Genomic DNA, 21,209 nt, shown 5'->3' on the forward strand with positions numbered 1-21,209 from the left:
TGGCAGCACGGCCATCATCCTCCTGGACCTCAGTGCCGCCTTTGACACGGTCAACCACCATGTCCTCCTATCTCGCCTTGGAAGGATTGGGGTCACGGGCAAGGCCCTTATGTGGCTCGAGTCTTTTCTTAGTGATAGATTTTTTAAGGTCTTTTCGGAGAACAGCTGTTCCCTTCCAGTACCATTACAGTGTGGGGTGCCACGGGGCTCCTCCCTTAGCCCCACACTGTTTAATGTGTACATGGCGCCTCTGGCAGAAGTAGTGGCTCCCTTCGGAATCCAATTAGTAAGCTACGCTGATGACACCCAGCTAGTTGTCTCCTTAAATCAGGTAGAGCCCCTTCCGACCAATCTTTGCAACTGCCTGGAGGCAGTTGCAAGATGGATGGACTCATCCCACCTGAAGTTGAATGGGGGGAAAACTGAGCTGATGCTGTTGGGGAAAAGAGCCACATTTAATAACTCAACACTTTGGCCTTCCTGCATGGGGCCGGGGCCCACTCCAAAGACCGAGATTAAGAGCCTTGGATTTTGGCTGGATGCGGAGCTGTCATTCAAAACCCAGGCAAGGAAGGCAGTAGCTGCTTGCTTTGGACTGTTGAAGACAATCCGCAAAATCCTTCCTCAGCTACCCGAAACAGCCAAGAAAACCATAGTCCAGTCCCTTATTCTATCCAGGCTGGACTATGGAAATGCGCTTTATTTAGGAGCCCCTGTTTCGGTTATTCGGCAACTCCAGGTCGCCCAGAACTCTGCAGCGAGGCTACTTACGGGTACTAGCTACCGCACATCAGCTAGACCCGCGTTGAGCACTTTGCATTGGCTTCCGATAAGGGAGCGGGTTCACTTCAAAACTCTTTGTACGGTCCACAAAACACTCTATGGGAGAGGCCCCCCCCATCCTGGATGACATGATTAGGCCATATAAACCATCTAGGAATCTTCGCTCCAATCAGCAAAACCTTTTAGCAATTCCCAGGATTAATAGGGCCCGCACAGGGGGCCGTGTTTTCTCGTATAATGCGGCTAAGTTATGGAATGCTCTTCCTCCATCCCTCCGACAAGAGCCTAACTTACTTGCATTTCGAAAGAAGCTAAAAACGGTCCTGTTTCCCAGAATCTAGACGAGTCTGGGCCTCCGCATCTTCTGCAATCCATTTCCCTTTGGTCAGTCCTAAGCGCTGGGATGCTTCTGAGTAGCCATGCACTATAGAAGAGCCTTTACAATACAATACAACCGCCTAAATCCTTTCCATGGGAGGGCTGATGTGGCCCTGCTGAGGATCAGGAAGAAGAGAATGAACCTCTCCCTGACCTCCTCTCCCACAGTCTTAAAGATGAGTCAGTTGATGTAGTGGTCTTTTCAGACACCACCTCTGCCCAATAGCAAGCTGACCGCAGGCAAGTCCTGGAGCAGCATGACAAGCTCTTTTCCCCTCACCCCTTGTCAGACTAGCTGGTGTTCCCATGATGTAGACAGTGGTGGCAGTATGCTTGTCAAAAGTAAAATATACCGACAGTCCGAACAAGTGAAGGAACGTTTCAGGGATGAAGTCAGCAAATTGCTGGAGTTAGGGGTGATAGACTCCTAAGACAGTCCCTGGGCCAGGCAGTGGTTTTTGGCCCCAAACCTCTCTTTCCATGGGTGGTAAATTAGTGCTGAGGTTTTGTGTGGACTATTGAGTTCTTAATGCTGTCAGTAAAACAGATGCACACCCTATCCCAAGGGCAGACAAACTTATTGACAGCCAAGTTTCACAGTACTTTTGATTTAAGATCAGGGTACTGGCAGATTGGTGTGACCCCTGGAGCACAAGAAACATCAGCATTCTCAACCCCAGATGGATATTACCATTTACAGTAGTGCCATTTGGACTAAAGAATGCCCCTGCCACCATCAAAAGGTTGGTGAACAAAGTCCTTGCTGTGTTGGAGTCTTTTAGTACAGCATATCTTGATGATATTGCTGTCCAAAGCTGAACTTGGCGGGACCTGCGCAGCCAAGCATAGGGACATATTGTGACCAAGGTACCCATGATAAGACTACAGAATCTGCCGTATCAAGCCCTGATTTTATATTATGACAAAATTAATTTTGAATGTTATGACCAGTAGAAAATGTTTCCTCATGCCTTACGGGACATGAGGTAAGATCATCGAGGCCATAGGGCATGGTTCTATCTGGCTTGCAGGCAGTTGGCACTAATGGATTTGAGAGCCAAAATAACTGCAGGGAAAGACTTCTTCCTCCAAGGCTCAAGACTTGTAAACTCCCTATCAGAGGTTGAGAGCTATAATACCTGCAGGGAAAGAGTTCTTCCCCAAGCCTCCACGCATTTAAACTCCCTATCAGAGGATGCTAAAGGTAAAGAGCCAAAAGACTGTACTCGAGAACAGGGCGCCTGGACAATGAGGCTCTGGTGAAGGATTAGTAGAAAGGAATGGAGGGTCGCCAGGAACTGGATGACAGCATCAACTGACAAGGTTGTTGACTGCTGGAGCAGACGTTGGCCTCTCCCATGCCGCTTAAGAACAAGTTACTAACCTTCGGTAATGATACAGCTGTAAGAGACACGTATTAGTTATAGATTCCTTACCTTAGAATTACCCCCAGGCCTCAGACTGGACCCGGAGTTTTTTTATTTAGCAGTACCCCTGCGTGTCGGTAGACTACACGTCCGTCGTTGACGTCGTGTTCGCCAGAACGACGTTGCGGTGTCTACATAGACGCCCTTCCTGCACGCTAACGTCAGTTCTTTACACGACATTCCACGCCAGAAGCGCAGAACCATGCAAGACATTGACCACTGGCGCACAAAACTAGGGCCCTGCAAAGGAGTCCCTTCCTCTGGAAGTCAGTTCGCAGAACGGAGAGGATGGGTGGGACGGTAAGGAATCTATAACTAATATATGTTTCTTACAGATTATATTGTTACCAAAGGTAAGTAACTTGTTATCTGAAAGAGACTATTAGTTATAGATTCCTTACCTTGGAATAGATACCCCAGCAATACCGACCCCGGAGGTGGGTCTGCGAACAAGTTCACACCAGAAAGTCCCGGAGAACTGAAAGGCCAAAGAAGCAGTCTCTCCGGACTTGGATGTCCAGGCAGTAATGTTTTGTGAACGTGTGCAGGAATGCAGACGTGGCTGCCTGGCAGATGTCACTGAGGGGGACTCCACGTCCCAAAGCAGTAGTAGCTGCCGTCGCTCTTCCGGAGGTTCCTTTTTTGCCAAGGAATAACAGATTTAAATGCAAAGAACGACCCATCAAGAGATGGTTCAGTTTTGCACAGCTCGACCTTTCTTGGCACCCACATAACCAACCAAGAGTTGGTCATCCACACGGAATTGTTGCATGCGATCCAGATAAAATGATAACGCACATTTTGGATCCAGACGGTGGAGTCTCTCTTCCTCCTTGGATGGGTGTGGGGTCGGGAATAAGGTGGAAAAAGTGATGGTCTGTCCTTTGTGGAAAGAAGTAACCACTTTGGGAAGAAAAGAAGGTTGAGTGCAAAGGACAACCTTGTCCGGATGAACAGCAAGGAAAGGAGGTTTAGAAGAAAGAGCCTGAAGCTCACGCACCCTGTGAACAGAGGTGATGGCAACCAGAAAAGAAGTCTTTAGAGTCAAGAGTCTGAGAGGACAATTATGTAAAGGCTCGAAAGGAGCACACATAAGGTATGTTAAAACCAGATTCAAGTCCCACTGGGGCATTTACGAAATGAATAGGAGGAAAGAGGTGAGTAATGCCCTTAAGAAATCTATTTACAATAGGGGACTTGAAAAGAGAAGGCTGATCAGGAAGGCGAATAAAGGCCGAAATGGTCGAAAGATAGTCTTTAAGGGTACCCAGAGCAGAGCCCTGCTGGTCCAAAGAAAGAATGAAGCGGAGAACCTCCCAAAGGGGGGCAGATCGGGGATCCACAGCCTTTGCTGTGCACCATGCCACACATTTGTTCCATCTATAGGCGTATACAGTTTTAGTGGAGGGCCACCTGTCTACCAAGATGACGTTACAGACTTTGGGAGGAAGGTGGAACGCTGTCAACTATCACCGCTCATTCTCCACGCAAGGAAGTGGAAGCTGGACAGGTTCGGCAACAGAAAATCCTCCCGAAGAGGCAGTCTGATCGGGGAATCGATGGTCATGCTCAAGAGCTCGGGATACCAGACTCTTCGTGCCCAATCTGGAGCCACAAGAATGTCTTGGGCCCAGTCCCGTTTGATCTTCTTAAGCACTCTGGGCAGAAATGGTATATACCCACTTCAGAGCCCGCATGTGCCACCTGGCATGGCCCACCAGCAGGATCCAGGAGGCCAGGAGGCCCAGCAGCCTCAAGGTCAATCTCACCGAAACCCGGGACAGAGGCTGAAACATCGGTATCATAACCCTGCTAGGGAAGATAAGCCCGAAACTGCGCTGTGTCCAGAACTGCTCCGGCTGAAAAGGGGGTTCTGAGAGGGAATCAGGTGTGACTTTGGCACGTTGATAGTGAATCCCAGCAAACACAGGAGGTCCACCGTAGTCTGGAGGTGGGAGACGACAGCCTGGGGCGAGCCCACCTTCAACAACCAGTCATCGAGATAGGGGAAGCCTGGAACCCCATATCTGCGCAGATGAGCTGCAACCACTGCCATCACTTTCGTGAACACCTGAGGGGCGCTGGTAAGGTCTAAGGTGAGCATGGTAAACTGAAAATGCTCGTGGCCTACTGTGAACCGTAGGTAACGCCGGTGAGCAGGCAGGACAGGGATGTACACATAGGCATCCTCAAAGTCCAACGCTACCCTCCAGGGTCAAAGGCAGACAGGCCCTGAGCTAACGTCAACATATTGAACTTCTTCTAGAAGAAGCAGTTGACGTCTCTGAGATCCAAGATAGGACACAGGCCTTTGTCCTTCTAGAGTACTAGGAAGTAGTGGGAGTAATAGCCAAGACCTACTTCTGGAATAGGGACTCGCTCGACTGCTCCCTTTGCCAAGAGAGCCATAACTTCCTGACGGAGAAGTGACAGGTGATACTCCAACATGCGATGGAGTGTTGGTGGCATGAAGGGAGGAGTAGTCTCGAAGGGGAGGGGGTAGTCTCGCAAGGGAGGGAATAGCCCCTTCGGTCTATCTGCAAATCCCACCTGTCCGACGTGATGTTGTGCCAGTTGGGGAGTTGATGACGGATCCTGCCACCCACTGGCAACTGGTGGCCCTGAAAGGTCGGACTAGGAAGGCTTATAGGCTGCTGCAGAGGGGGCACTGGTGGACTGGCCCGCCCGCTGGCCCCGACACCCACAGCGTTTGGTCCTATGACCCTGTCCGCGCAGAGGCTGGGTAGCTTGTGCCGGCCTGTGACCCTTGTGGAACTTGGAGGGGCACGACTGCGCAGGACAAGAGGTGGTAGCGAGGTCCAAGGAACTGGCTGTAGCTCTAGAGTCCTTGAAGCGTTCGAGCGTACTGTCTGCCTTGTCGCCAAACAGGCGAGGGCCATCAAAAGGCATGTCCAAAAGGGTTGAGTGGACATCCCCAGAAAAGCCAGTGGATTTCTGCCTAGCGTGGCGATCTCAGAGCTACTGATGTAGAAATCGTTCTACCCAGCGAGTCAGCGGTGTCCAGCCCACAGCTGATGACAAACTTTGTCGCATCTCTCCCTTCTGCGACCGCACAGGAGTGTGAGACCAAGGCCTCCTCCGGGCACTGCGGCAGGACCTGCCCAACTGTATCCCACCGAGTGTGTGAAGCGGCCCAAGAGACATGCGGGTTCACCGACTGCAGTCCTAAGCTGGCGGAAGAAAACAACATCTTCCCAAGGTGGTCCAGCTTCTTGGATTCCCTATCTGGGAGGAGCAGAATGGAACACGCCGTTGGACGTTGAGGCTTGGACCACCAAACTCTCAGGGGTATGGTGTTGGGAGAGGAAAATGGGGTCACTCGTGGAGTTGGGCAATCATCCTATCCACAGGAGCCCCTGTGCTAGGCCTGGACCAGGTGCCTAGAAGGATGTCTGTAAGGGCCTCATTGAACGGCAGCAGGGGCTACGAAGAGGCCGCTGCGGATAAAGCAGCTCAGTCAGGAGCTTCGTCCTGACTGCCACAGTAGGAAGCCTAAGGCTCAAGGCCTCAGCTTCCCTACGCAACACCACAGAGCAAGAGGCTCCCTCCTTCGTGGCCACGGTAGGGGGAGAAAGCATGCCAACGTTTCGGGTGGTATCCAGACCGCTGGCTTCCCCCAACTCCTCTCTCCAGTCCAGCTCCTCAAGCTGATCTGCCAAAGCATCAACAGACCCCTCCCAGTCCTCCTCACCTTCCTCTGGCTGCCACTCAGGGTGATAGGGAATGTCAGGGAGAACAGCGGTACAAAAGTACCAGTCGGTGCAGGTGTCGGACGCCGCCGGTCGGGCTCTGTGTCCATGACGGGGGGGGTCGAGGGACACAACCGGCGTCGGAAGAGGCGGAGGTGTCATCAGTGGTATCGGTGCCGGAGGTGTCGTGAGGTAGTTTGGCACCAAACCGAATCGAGGCCTGGATCCCTAGGGACCCTGCGGCGCCAGAATCGACGGCCTAGAGCCCCCAACCGAGTCCGCGAGCCAGTGGAGTGGGCTGCCCAAAGATGGAGTGGAGAGCTTTGTAAAACTGACGAAGCTGGGCAGGGGACGCTCTGGCTCCTGGGAGGGGAGGGATGCTTGGAGCCATCCTAGTAGGCTCCGAGGGCGGAGCCGAAGGACGACTGCCTTCCGCATCCCTCGCCCGCCGACAGACGGAGAGAACGGGAAGAGTGACAGTGCTTCTTCTCCTTCTTGTGTTTTGACTTACCCAAAGACTTTGATGAACAATGATTGCAGTGACTCTGTGACCTCCCTCTTGACCTGGATCTCGAGCGACGCGGAGCTGACAGCCGGGCCACCAGAAGGTTTTGGGACCGCTCCTGCAAAGACTTCGGGATCATAGCCCGACAGTCAGAGCATGACTTTGGGTCGTGGTCGTGCTCCAGGCACCAAAGGCACACGAGATATGGGTCCATGACTGACATCAGCTTGTGAGAGGAGTCCCAAGGCTTGTAGCCGCTCCATCGATGCGACATCCCTCCGTGAACGACTCGAAAAAGAAGTCGACAAAAGTAGAAACATCACTAGTTGAAAAGTGAATAAGGGCACAGCTCTCGCCAAATCTGCGCTGGCTGGTGCGGAAAAAGAAATAACTGACATCAGCGCGCAGGGGTGTTGTCTAAGTAGACACTGCGATGTCATTCCGGCGAACACACCACCAATGACGGACGCAGAGCCGACCGATGCACAGGATTACTACTAAAGAAAAAATCTCAGGATCCAGTCTGAGACCTGGGGGTAATTCTAAGGTATGGAATCTATAACTAATAGTCTCTTTCGGATACTGGCTCCAGAATGGCTTTGTTAAATTGGAGGAGGCTCCGAAGACGAAACAGAGGGTAGGAGCACTTCTTTGAGCACATTAGTTGCTTTTGTGGTAGGTAGATGCAGATTTAAAATCTCTGCAGCCTTCAACATGACTTTATTGAGGGAGATCTCAGGCGTTGGTGGACCTGCTGGGAAATCCATGGCTAATTCTGGGGTTGTGTCTAAGCCACAAGATGAGGAAAGACCATAGAATTCATACAACTTATTTCCAGATTCTCAGTATGGAGTGATATCCACAGGGTAAGAGTCTGTTGCAAGAACCTCATGGTGACAGTTCCTGTATTGTGCCTCCTCCAAAAGACTTTGAGTCTCTTAACACAACCTATTCTGAGGACAGGTATTAGCATTGGGTTGTGATGCCAGTGGAATTGTAACTGTAGCAGAGATGGTGCCACACATGGCATCGTAGATTGAGGCAGCGAATAACAGACTAGTTCCAAAGAATGTTTGCGTCCACAACGAATCAGTCACGGCAATACCAAATGCGTTGGATTTAAGTGTTTAAACAACAGAAAATGGTGTGGGGCGTTGATGCCAAAGGGGTGCCAGTAGCCATAGTTGCTTCTGTGAAAATTGAATATATTGTGTTAAAGAATGCTGCCAAAACGGACCATGGAGTTGGAAAGGCTGGTGCTGGCGCCAGTATTTCGGGTGGTGGAGACACCAGCACCGAAGGATCTGGAATATTCAATGGTCTCTTCAGAACCGGGTCCAGTAGAGCCGACAGAGCGGGACTGCAGGGAGAGGGAGCCGTCGGAGTCCAGTCAGCTAACTAGAGCTCCGAGGACAACAGTCCTATGGGTGATGGCGAATGACAGGTTGACTTACCTTTGGTGTGCTTCTTTGATTTTTTTATGCTTCCTTTATTTGTCTCCCAACAACGAAGGAGATCTTCAGTGATGTCTCGAGCTTTTATATCTGGTCCTGCCCATGAACAGTTTAGTCTCAGGCTCTTTCGTGGCTTCTGGGTGCATACTGAGGCATGATGAATAAGTGCAGGAATTGTGGTCTGACCCCAGACCAAAGGTAAACAGTATGAAGGTTCGTAATGGACATTTGTTTCTCACAGTTGGGACAGGGCTTTTACCCTGATTTCTTTGGAGGAGACCTGGTATTGCTTGTTTAAGGTTGTTATGCGAGGAAATGTCCTCCTATAGAGCAGAGCTCAAGTTCTGCGTCGAAGGCGGAGAAAAAGGGGAACTGACAGCTTTATGGCCTCAGTGACACTGCCTGAGGTCACTTGTGGCGCTGCCCAAATCCAGCACCCTCTACTGGCGACTGGAGAGTTTCCAGATCTGGCACCTAGGGCTGTTCTACAGGTGTGGAATCACATTAAGTAAAGGTCTATAGCTAGTTGGGTCAAAGAATTGACAAAAACAGTACTAGGTCCCTCCATAATAAGCAACCACTAGTCAATGTCAATCAAATCAACAAAAATTTACAAAGATTCACACACATATGTCTAAGAAAGTATATTTCATTTTATTATTCTTAATAATAAAATGAAATATACTTTCCAAAAGGGCCGACGGGTACTCTTTAACAGTGCCCAAAGCAACACCTTGCTGAGCGAGGGACAACCCAAACATAACATCTAACAGCTTAGCATGGAGTGGGTCACTCACTTGAGCTTCACAGCAGGCCACAAACTTATCTCAATGGGAGGTGAAAACAGATTTGGTTGAGGGATGTATGACTGCAAAGGCAACATTCACAACTTTGGAGGAAGGTTGAAGGCTCTCATCGTTTGCCACTCAGTCTCACACCAAGGATGAGTAGGTTGCACTGGTTCGAGTGGTGAAATCTGCCCAGCTGCTCTGGCAGGTGATCCTCACGAAGAGATAGCCTAATCAAAAGATAAGTGCTCCTGCCAGGAGATCCTCATGGTAGGCACAAAACTGCACCTTATCCAGAATGGCTCTGATGAAGGGGAGTGTCTGCGAAGGAGTAGAGTGTGAATTCGGTACATTGAGAATGAATCCCAAGGATGTCAGGAGGTACAATGTAGTCTCTAGGTGGTTGACGACTGCCTGGATTGAGCCCACCTTCAACAACCAGTTGTTAAGGTAGATGAAGACTGGAACCCCGACTTCCAAAGATGTGCTGCTGCTGCTGCTACCACCACCATCACTTTCATGAACACCTGAGGGGCGCTGGTAAGGCCAAAAGAGAGCACTGCAAACTGAAAATGCTCATGGCCTACCATGAACCACAGATAGCCCCTGGAATCCCTCAGGACAGGGATGTTGAAATAAGCGTTCAACAGGTCTAGACCTACCATCTAGAGTTGAAAGCAGAAAAAGCCTGGGAGAGAATTTTGAACTTTTCTTTCTGCATAGAAGAAAGGCACAAAATGCCCCATTGTTTTTCAGCACCAGGAAGCAGTAGGACTAACAACCCTGACCAACCTCTGGTGCTTGTACCCTCGATTTATGGCTCCTTTGACTAAAAGAACCTGCACTTTCTGCTGCAAGAGGACAATGATTATGTTACCCGTTAAACATCTGTTCTTGGCATGCAGAGCTGTATATTCACATGCTTTGCATACTCCTGCCATCTAGTGTTGGGTCCAGATGTTTGCACGTTGTATTTCTTCGAAGAAGTCTTTTACAGTCACACGGCAAGGTGACTCCTCCTTTCAGTGATAGTGAGCATGGTCAGCAACTCCATTGTTAGATTGTTTTCACGCAAGAGGGTGAGATTGTTGTAATTGTAGTGTAGAGATGTGCATGCGTATGTAATGTGAATAATAATAACTGCAACACCCATAGGTGTCCAGGGAAGAGGGAAGGCACATGTGAATCTACAGCTCTACATGCCAAGAACAGATGCTTACAGGGTGAGTAACATAATCCGTTCGAGGCATGTGTGCTGTAGATACATATGCTTTGCATAGATTGTATAGCAGTATCCTCCCAAAGCGGTGGCTAACCAGCTGGTGTTGCAGTTGTTTGAAAAAGTGTTTTTAGCACTGCTTGTCCTACAATAGCTTGTTGATGTGCTAATACAGCCACACAATAATGTTTGGCAAATGTGTGTGGTGTAGACCATGTAGCTGCCTTACATATGTCAGCTGAGGGAAAGTTACCTAAAAAGGCCATAGATGCTCCTATTTTGCGAGTAGAATGTGCTGTAGGAGGTATAGTTAAAAGGACGGTGACTTCAGGCAACCTGGCGAAGTACAGGTGGGTCTCAGCAGGGTTTGGCCCACATACCTAAAAGTTTATCAGTGACCTCCTTGTTGAATATGAGTGAGTTGAAAATGGGCTTAGAGCTCAGGCTGTAACACCTCTCTTGGGATACTGGTTTTAACTTACGAAGTATAAATTGAACATCAGAACCTCTGCAGTCCTTTGCATTACCATGGCAAAGAAAACACTATAATTTGTGGGAGAGCCTGTGGGGGAAAATAGTCCAGCGCCCGGGGAGGTATCCAAACAACTGGCATCTTGGAAGTCATCATAACAATTGTGCTCTAAGTAAGGTTGGGCAATCTCACCCCCAGCATTACAGCCCTCCTGTATTGGAGTCAGTGCCGAACAACCCATGAAGGACGCCATTTGCCACCACCAGACAGGTTTCTGAACCCCTGGGTAAAAGGCCTCTGCTCTCTGGGTCCAGAACAAAGATCCCATGCCTCTTCCCCCACAGGACGGGCTGGGTCCACGAAGGGGAAGCTTCAAAGACCTGCCGCCTTTGTGAGCTGACCCTGCCTTTAGCTGCCCCCAGCAACTGGCTCCTACCGGTTCTGACCCCCACCTTGGGCGGGAGAATCAGCAGGAAAAACAAGTGAGGAAGAGAGCTGTGCCCACCTTTGCCAACTCCACCGCTCAGTAGGGGGAGACGAGGTGAAGGACACATCTCAGTCCACTCCATCTTGAAGATGAGTTGACACAGCCAATTAGAGAGAGGCTCAGCCCCTTCCCACTGGAGGGTGGTATAATAGTGTACTCACCCCAAGGAAGGTATCTATTGGTCCTGACCTGCACACCCCTGTAACGCCCCGAAATTTAGTATTTAGGGGCAACCGTGAACCTTGTCTCCTCAGATTCAAGGAAGACCGATGAGTTGTGCTGACCTAGGAAGAAGAGGACACCAACTGCTTTGGCCCAAGCCCTACTGGCCTGTCCATACTCCCACCTGCTCACAGCAAAACCTCAGTTCGGTCTGGACTGTTCCCATGAGGCACAGGGTAAAGACTGATTTGCATATGGTTGGGTCCAAACTGGAGTGGTGTAGGATAAAAGAACGATGGATTTAACCCAGATCTTTTGACTGGGGGGGGGGGAATGTTTGCATTGTCAGCATTCCGTCCATCACTTGTTTGCTGTAACACTTTTCGCCCTAAGTGGGATGGGTATGCCCAGACGTGGGTCCCTTGCTCACTGTGCCACTGGATTCAAGCTAGCCTGGCTGAAGAAGGGTGACATACCCTGAAACCGGTCCCAGGATGCTTGTTTCCGGTCCAGGGAGGACCTGGCCCGGCAGTTTAATCTGGACTGTTCCCATGAGGCACAGGGTCAAGACTGATTTGCATATGGCTGGGTCCAAACTGGGGTGGCGTAGTGAGCAAAAGAACGATGGATTTAACTCAGATCTTTTGACTGGGGGAGAATTTTTGCATTGTCAGCATTCCGTCCATCATTTGTTTGCTGTAACACACAGCAAAACCTCAGCATGTCCAGCAGGCAGCAGCCATCCAGAACCTAGAGGACCTGCCCTTATCTACAAAGACTGTCTCCTGTGAGTACCAGATTTTCAAAACCAAAGATCCAACACAGAACCCGGATCCAGGCGGCTCTGCGGTTCTGCACCCCCCTGCACCAGACGCCTAAGGCCCGAGTTAGAGTGGCCCAACACCAGCGATCCTGACCTGGGATCTGGTGTTACCTGACCTGTCTTGATCTACAGGCCCCCACAGGCTTAACCAGAGGGGTCCACCTGAACGGAGATGGTAAGACACCCCTGCACCCTACGGCAGTGGGCGGTCCAACTGACGGTGTTCAGGCATCCCCCAAGAACCCAACTTACCTTACCTCTCCTACGGATGGTCGCCTTCAGGAAGCCTCCTTGCCCGAGCCTGCAGCTTTTCTTCCCGAGCTTAGATCTCCAATGGAAACCACAGGCTCCCAGCGTCTTCCTGGCACTCTGCATCTGGCCGCGCCCTTGCTGCTGGTTGTGTAGCTCCTGTGCTGATTGTTGGCCCCTGCAGTGGTGATCCTAACCCCAGGAGCTTTGCTCCCATAACCGAGTGGCCTGCTCGTAAGCAGCCCCCAACCAACAGCCCCCTAGCTCCGTTGGCTAACATTGGGCCCCTGCACTCTGCACCTGGCCGCCCTAATGCCGCCAGTGTTGCGATTTGAGTGGCTAACTGAACCTTGGTTCTAACCTCAAAAGCTATTCTTGAAGGATGTTTACTTCCCTGCAAACCGATAACCTCCTTTTCTCCCATAGGAACCCGTGTTATGGTTTTCCTCCCAAAAATGTTCCAAATGCCGAACTGTTTCTGTATAAAAGAAATGTAACTTTGCTTTGAAACCAAAACTGCCCTAGGTACCTGTGTTTTGAATGATCCACGAGGAAATATCTACGCATATCACCCCGATTAGTTGAAGTAACAAGAAAATAATCTAAAAGTAATAGGAAGTAATTTCTATGTATTCTAATCTGTTTTGAAAGCAAATACAAACATGTAAGGAGTCTACTTACATTCACAATTGCATTCCCATGAAAAGTTTTGTATTTGAAAGTTTATTCTACTTGCCTGTGCCAAGTCCTGCTTGGTTCTCGAATTAAAATCAAAGTATACATTTTTTTTATACCTACCTAATTGGTCTGATTTCTGTCTCCGAGTGTGTGCTATCATTCCTTGCTTGAGTGAATATAATAAATGCTTAACACACCGTACTGATAAGTCCAACTGCTCAACCACACTACCACAAAGAGAGCTGTCAGTGACCGTCTAATTTAGCCTCTGCTATACCTCTGGGGATCCACTGGACTCTGTGCACCCTATACCTTACTTTGGTAATATATATATATATATATATATATATATATATATATATATATATATATATATATATATATATAGCTTCCTACAACGCCATCCAATTTGGTTTCCGGTCAGAGCACAGCACTGAAACCGCTCTTATCAAGGCCACCGAGGAGATCGGGCAAAGCTCCTCCAAGGGAGCACAGCTGCCCCGATTTTGCTTGATCTATTGGCAGCCTTTAATACAGTTCACCATGGACGTCTGCTTGATTGTCTGGTCACGCTTGGGGTGTCTGGATCTGCCGGTATCTGCTCAAATCTTTTCTCAGTGATCAAGAGCAACTAGTGCCTCTTGAAGACCTTGCTTCACCCTCTTTTTGTCTCGGTGTGAGGGATCCCAACGGGGTCCTCGCTAAGCCCAACGCTCTTTAATCTCTATGACACTCCTTAGGCAGACCTGATTCATTCCTTTGGTTTTGCCTTAACATGATATGCGGACGACACACAAATTGTCATCTCACTATCCCAGGAGCTGCCAATTTTTGCAATTGTATGAGGGCAGTTAGTATGTGGATGTCATCGGTCTCAAACTGAACTCCACCAAAACTGAGGCGTTGCCGTTTGGAGCTCAACCATCCTTTTGGTCCCAAGACTGGTGGGCGTTTGAACATGGTCTTCTTCCATCGCAGGCTAATCAGTTAGAAATAATAACTTGTCATATATTAATCAGGTCAATTCTGTCACTTCTGCCGCTTTCCATACCTTCAAAACTATTAGGAAGATTCTACCCTTCATTCTTTCTCGCCTGCAGAAAACTGTGGTCACATCCTTACTTTTGTCGAAACTCGACTACTGCAATAGTCTTTACTTACATGTGCACCAACACATTCTAAATAAGCTACAGATCATGCAGAATGCAGCCACTAGGGTCCACTGCACACTTCCTAAATATCACTCTGTCTCCTTGGCCATCCAGCACCTTCACTGGCTTCCTGTCAGAGCTAGAATCATCTTCAAATCGCTCTGTATAGTTTACAAAGCCCTGCACGGCAAGGGCCCTATATTTCTGAGGTCAGCCTTCTCTTTCTACCTTACATCTAGATCTATACATTCCACCACCTCATCTAAACTTTGGTGGTTCCTCACTACAGACGAGTGAAATGGGGCAGTCGTGTTTTATCCTGGGTGCTTCCAAAGCCTGGAACACACCCTCCCTCTTTCCATTAATTCCTTGCCCAATCTTCTGGCCTTCAGAAAGGCGCTTAAAACTTGGCTTTTTAGCACTCACAAAATTCAATTATTTTGATGTAGCCATCACTCCGGTTTGCTCACTCAACTAATGCCAAGACACCTAATTATTTGAGCGCTTTATAAATTTCAGTAAAACAAATTGTTTTTCAGATTCATCTTAATGATACGTTTTTCAGCAATAAACAAACAAGTTTCATCCTATTTATATACAAAATCCCTTTTTATCTTTAGTTGGCAAAAACACATAGGTCTTAATGTAGGTTAATTGAGGTAAGAGGTTGTTATACGCAAGAGAAAATATATAGTCCTATTTAGATATTTTTAGTTACCCAGTTTTGATTTAATTGGCTTATACATTTTCTCAAAAGAGACTGCCAAGTTTTTTGCCTCTATTTAATTGCTATGTCTCATTGGGATAGTAACAAAAGGGCCGATAATTTAAAGTAACAACATTCACAAAATGATATACACAGATTTTACAAATATGCAGTACAGTGTTTTTCTGATGTATACATCAAGCTGTAGATTCCTCTCCTGTTGAATATCCCAAAGTTTTAGACTGGATCTGGAAACTTTGCAATATCTATCTGCATCAGTAGGTAGCGCTGGCTCCATCTTGTCATCAGTTGCAGCACAGATCAGATGTCATTTACCACCACTCTGGTACCCTTTTTTCTGAACCCTTTGACTGGATCAAGAGCAGCCATCTGTGAAATTTTTCATAAAAAGTGATTCTGCCTTTTGCAGTGACTAATCAGAAAAAAAAAATCAGGCTTTAAACTTTTGTAGCTCCTGGCATGGGAAGATGTCCATTTCAGGCCCACACAAATTTGTTTTTGGGACCCAAGCACAATTCCCAGTCATGCAACAAAGGCGGCCTCATGCGAGAGTGGTAAAAAAACGTTTATAGCACACATGAAGAGTGCCAAGCTCAGTGCTAATCTTGCTCCAGATCAGGGTGGAAGTTACACTCTTCTACTTACCAAAGTCAACAAAGAAGAAAAGAAGGAAACATAAAAAGGAGACAACATGACGCCTCTCCTAAGCAGCGCTCCTTGTCAAATGGAAGTTCCATTGATATTCTTCACCTCCAATGGAGACCTCTGAATTGGAGCTGTTGACCTAACCACAGAAGAACCATGTCAACCTCGACCCTGGGCCCAACAACAACTCCAATCCAGGTCCTCTTGTCCATGTTAGCCCTGGCAACACTTTCCAGTCCCAATGTCTACACCCTGCAACACCTACCTATAATTTCCAGCACAGTTTCTGTTTATCATGATGGCTCTATTTAGGAACACTGTGGTTCCCCCTGGTGTGGACGCCGACTCTATGGAACAGATTGGCCACAACTGGGATACCGCTAGTTGAATTTCTCTTGGCATTAGTTGGTCCCAATGCAACCCTCTGGCGCAGTCGGGATCCTCCCAGTCACCCAATATTCTACCAATGGTTCCTATTACACCACTGCCTCCTAGGAATGCCACTGGCTCTAGCTACCCATCAAGGCCCTTTCCGCAAAAGGTGGGGGGCACTATGACTTGCAGAATAGGCCAAGAACAAGGAAACCTGACTGGGCCGGTGCAAAGGCATACTTTCTGGCAGACAATGGGGAATCTGTTTAGGTTAGACGTCAAATCACTCGAAAAGACACATTAAAATAAGAGTAGCACTTGCTGGAAAAAGAATAATTGATGAGAAAGCACTAGAGTAACCAGTGAACTTGCTATATCACTTATGAACTGATCTTCAGAAGGACAATATCCCACTTAGTAATACATTTCCCCATCTTCCTTTAGGGTTAAAGGGATTTTCTATTCTTTTGAAACTCAATTTAGGCAGAAATTGTAGAAAGTAAAACACTCAAAATAAAAAGGCAACCTATAGGACCCCAGAATACGATTTCCTTGAACCCATAGTGCATGTAGAAAGAGAGCAAATAGGAACCAACGCAGTTTCAGGCAAAAACTAAAATGGCTTGATGAAATAATTTTTCCAAAGCCTGATGCAGTTATCCAAGTGATCAAGTGTTCAGAAAACTAGGTAGGAAATCCCTGTCTAATTTAGAGCTTAAATCAAGGAATACCCATTGCTACAAAAATGTCTGGTTCTGTGGGTACAATTCCCATTCAAACTCAGAACCCTGCTGAAAGGGAAATATGTGGGCTGTATTCCAGCTAAAGACAAAAGTTCAAATTTAGTCAGTGTCTGAATACACACACAATGTTCATCAAAATGTTTCATTAGCTTCTGTTCAACAAAAGAACTACTGGCAAATACACCTTTTAAAAAAGTATACTGATAACAAAATGTCAGAATCCAATCAGGAAAGCCATACATGAGGTTGTAACATTCATAAACTGAAAATGACATGAATCACAAACCATTTTTGGTCCTGGCGCCACCTGTTCCCTCTGCACTATGTACCAATATCTATTTTCGTAACGGTAGCGGAGGAGAGAAATAACTATTTCACAATAATCAGCCAGAGAGGAACTAACATATTGTCATGTTGTAAACATGTGTTGCAAAAAAAGTATGTGGCTCCCAACACTGGTAACCATTTTGAAACACTGAAATAAATACTGTATTAAGAAAATCTAAGACTAAGGTCATGTCAGTCAATCAAAATGGTTGAACCATTGAAGAGAGTTTAGGGATATCATGTAGCATTAAAAAAAGATATGCAATCAAAACAAAGAAACTATATTCTATATAATGCAACACATGTACCGGCAGGACATCTCAAAATGATTGTGCTGCCCTGATGAGTATATATGTATGCATATATACACACATGCATATGTGTGTGTGTATATATACACACACACATGCATGTGTGTGTATATACACACACACACATGCATATGTGTGTGTGTATATATACACACACACATGCATGTGTGTGTATATACACACACACACACATATATATATATATATATATATATATATATACATACACACAAGTTCATACATACAAAATATATGCAGTGTACTATTTTGTAACATATCAGCAATATTAACTTAGTACCAATCACTCAGCACAGTATATAGGACGTACTTTAGATAACAAGCAACCTGTAAGAAAGCATAAGTAATATGTGTAAAAACCTAAATATAAATACTTGTATAATTGGTAACATCATTTTGGATTTCGCAGTGCAACAGGTTTTAAAGTTTCTTGTTCTAGCTAATTTGACAAATGGAGGCGCAGTAAATTAAAAACTACATCGCTTACACTGCAATGCAAACTAAAAGCAGCATAAAATGCATGTTTAACTCAAACAGCGAAAAGGGTATTTCATCCTTGGAACAAAATATTTTTGGAAAGGATATACATGTACAAATAGTTTATGTGAGGTGAAAAGACTCACAAAGAAGAGCACTAAAAGGATATTTGATCACAGAACAAGTAGTATTTAAAATATTGGGAACAGAACAAGAAATGCCTACAGGTCTCCAGTGTCACTCAAAAGTCCCACTCCATCTTCATGTAGGAGCTTCCTTTTTTGAAGCATCCGTGTTGGACAGCACATTCTGTCAAGGTTCTGGATGGACAGTATTGGAAACAAACACCCTATGCCTCTCTGATAATCTTGTTGTGCACTGACCGCTGCAGTGTACATTTGCTCCACAACACTCAAGCCATTGTGTCTCAATCCTGCTTAGGCAGCAGTATTTCTAGGGGTAGCTTTAGGAGTTGAACTCTTTCCCAGGAATAAGTGCACTTACACATCAAATTATGTGCACAGAGACATAGATCACAGCAGAAAGCTGCATGTGAAAAGCTAGTTCTAAGTGAAAAAACAGAATGTCACTCAAATGCACAGTCTTATTTTAGATGCAATGAATTGCAATTCCACTTATTTGAGGTAATCGGGACTATGTAATGTTTTTTAAGGTACATAAGTTAATTTGATACAATATTTGTATAGTGGTAATGCCAATGAAGAAGGCTCAGCAGTGTAAGCAAAAATATTAACCAAGTTGTCAGACTGCAGTAGCATTTTAGAGCTTTTGCTCGAATTCATAAAATATTTGATCATACAAACTTGGTTTTCCTACACACTAAATTCTTAAATTGAAAAACAAAAAATGAATGCCTGTAGACCTACCTCCTGTTATGGATGATATTAAGTGCTAACAGGAATAGGTACATACTTCCCAAATTTAAGATATGCAGAAATATCATTCCAGACTTTTTTTTAACCAGCCACACCTCTAAAACACACAAAGTAAAATAAAACCGTTATCAGACAGTGGCGCATCCAGAGCAAATTCGAGATACAAACTGATAACACAATGGTCACTAAGCCGAGTTTACATCACATGATTAGGACAATAAATACAGTGGGTGAACAACTGGCCACCTCACACCCCCAGCTTTCTGATTCAAATGGAATGCTTTTATAAACTGTACAATTATGTATGTCACTGATACCCAGGTTCCATCACCAAATAGAAAAGAAATAAAATATATATTGCAAATAAACAAAAGAGTTTATAGATTATCCTATCCCAGAGGTTATCAAATCGGGTCACAAACAACATCTTTGGGAAACCCCCAAAACGCTTGAATAACTTTTTACAGGGGAAAAAGCCCACATTTTCATACAAAATACTTGAGGGGGTCTGTGACTCCAGAAACCTCAGATCTATTCAAGATAGATATATAATTACAATTCTTCTTGGCAGAAGGTGCAAATCATGTTTCCATTATCATTTTCCGCTTGTACAAAAAGAACCACTCTCATTTCATCAAAAACCTCAATTTTCTAATCCCACACCCGTACTTATTAAAATGTTCCTTTAAATTGGGGCAGACTAGTGAACGTTCATCTGTCCATCCCAGATGAAAGCTTGAGACACTTGGTGCTCCAGAAACATGTTTCTCTTTCAGTAGAACCAAACTTGAGGACATTATGTGAACGTGTCAACTGTCCCCAAGAAGCTTTCCACAACCCTCTGGATTCTGACAGTGTTTTTGTGTTGGGGGTTTGTCTTAAATCCTCTGAATTCAGTTTTAAATTTGTGAATTAATAAATGCAATATGCATCATACATCGAGAAAGGAGGTGGGAGTAGAGTTCTGTCTCTGGATGCCTTCTTTGCTCCTTTCTAGCTTCTTTATAATTTCCGACACTATGCACACTGAGGAGGTGAGGCCCACGAGAAACAGGAGATCTGAAACAGAAAAACATATTTGGCTTAGAAGTACTATCAACAACCTTGTTGTATATAACTGAAATCTGAAAAACTAGACGTGATGTACTATGAGTAATACGGCATTTTAATGTAAAACTAGGATACTCTGATCTATGAAGAGGGCATTGGATGTGTGACAGCCTTTCATCTAAACAAAGTCACAACATTCCTAGGTCTGCTTTCTCATCATTGCGACAGTCAAAATCTCACTAGAATTAGGCTCTACATAAAGCCTTGCTGGTAAAACCTATTTCTATCAATAACTGGCAAAATAGCCTCTCTGAAGCCCTGGTAATTCGTTACAAGTTCATGGTCCATTACATATTCATTCATTTTAATACCAGTCTGCGATTAATGTATGAATAAATAAATCTGCTAAATAAAGATCAACTTAGTAACATGTGATGTGCACAACAATGGCCAAATGAGATCCCCTTTGTGATATTTTTTACACAGATTTGGACAACTAGGTGTTAAATTAGATCAGCACCTACCTTTAAGTTGTAATACTGAAATTCAGAATGACCAGGCACAGAATGGCACTTTAGATTAATTTTGTTTGCAACACACAGGTCAAAGGTGAGTGACTGACATTTTTTTTCCCGCTTTCCACTCTGTAGGAAATCCATCTTTGTTTCTTCATTCCTCTTAAAAGGCTTTTTATTTATTATTTTGTGGCCCTGGAAAGCTAGCATTTTGGCCCTGTGGGCAGTGAGGGACTGCTAAATGAACAGGTTGCTTACCTCTGGTAACCCTTTATCTGGTAGAAATCATCTAGCAGGGATACTAACAATTTTTGTGAGCAGTACCTCTGCATGCCAGTAGAGACGTCGGACGGCTTTGCATTGTGGTGGTAGCTGCGCCAGAAGTGATATGCAGGGTGCCTATAAAAGTGCCACCTCAGCGCTCTGACGTCAGTTTCTTTTTGTGGATTTCTACGCCAGGAGCACGGAACCAAAAAGAACACTGATCACTGGTGCGTGAAACTAGAGCCTTGAAAGGGGAAAACCATGTACATAAAAATCTATTCACAGAGCGGGGACGATAGGTAGGTCAGTAAGAAATCATCAGTTAGATAGTGTCTCTACCAGACAAAATGTTACCAAAGCAAAGTAACTTGTTCATCTGAAAGATACTTCTAGCCGCAGATTCCTTACCTTAGAAAATATATCTAAGCAATACCTCTCCGGAGGTGGGTCTGCGAACCGGATTTAGACTAGAAAGTTCTGCAGGACTGAAAGGGTAAAGTACCCATCCCGGCGGACCTGACTGTCCAGGAAGTAGTGCTTGGAAAAAGTATGCAACAAAGCCCATGTTGCAGCCAGAC

At 46.0% G+C, this 21,209-nt stretch overlaps 1 protein-coding gene across 7 annotated transcripts in view; it reads right to left on the bottom strand.

Annotated features, from left to right (window-relative positions):
• ATP2C1 (ATPase secretory pathway Ca2+ transporting 1) overlaps positions 1–21,209 on the bottom strand; it is a 912,406-nt gene that overhangs the window by 52,017 nt on the left and 839,180 nt on the right. For 5 of the 7 annotated variants that reach the window (XM_078663880.1, XM_078663879.1, XM_078663883.1 and 2 more), the window contains exon 27: positions 18,014–19,861. In XM_078663880.1, coding sequence (XP_078520006.1) covers positions 19,734–19,861 — 128 coding nt within the window. In that variant the 3' untranslated portion in view covers positions 18,014–19,733. Of the gene's footprint in view, positions 1–18,013; positions 19,862–21,209 lie in introns of those variants that run through there. The other 2 variants (XM_078663878.1, XM_078663881.1) reach the window with 1 other exon arrangement.

Source organism: Lissotriton helveticus, chromosome 10 (genome assembly GCF_964261635.1).
Source record: "Lissotriton helveticus chromosome 10, aLisHel1.1, whole genome shotgun sequence".
In the NCBI taxonomy this organism is placed as follows: domain Eukaryota; kingdom Metazoa; phylum Chordata; class Amphibia; order Caudata; family Salamandridae; genus Lissotriton; species Lissotriton helveticus.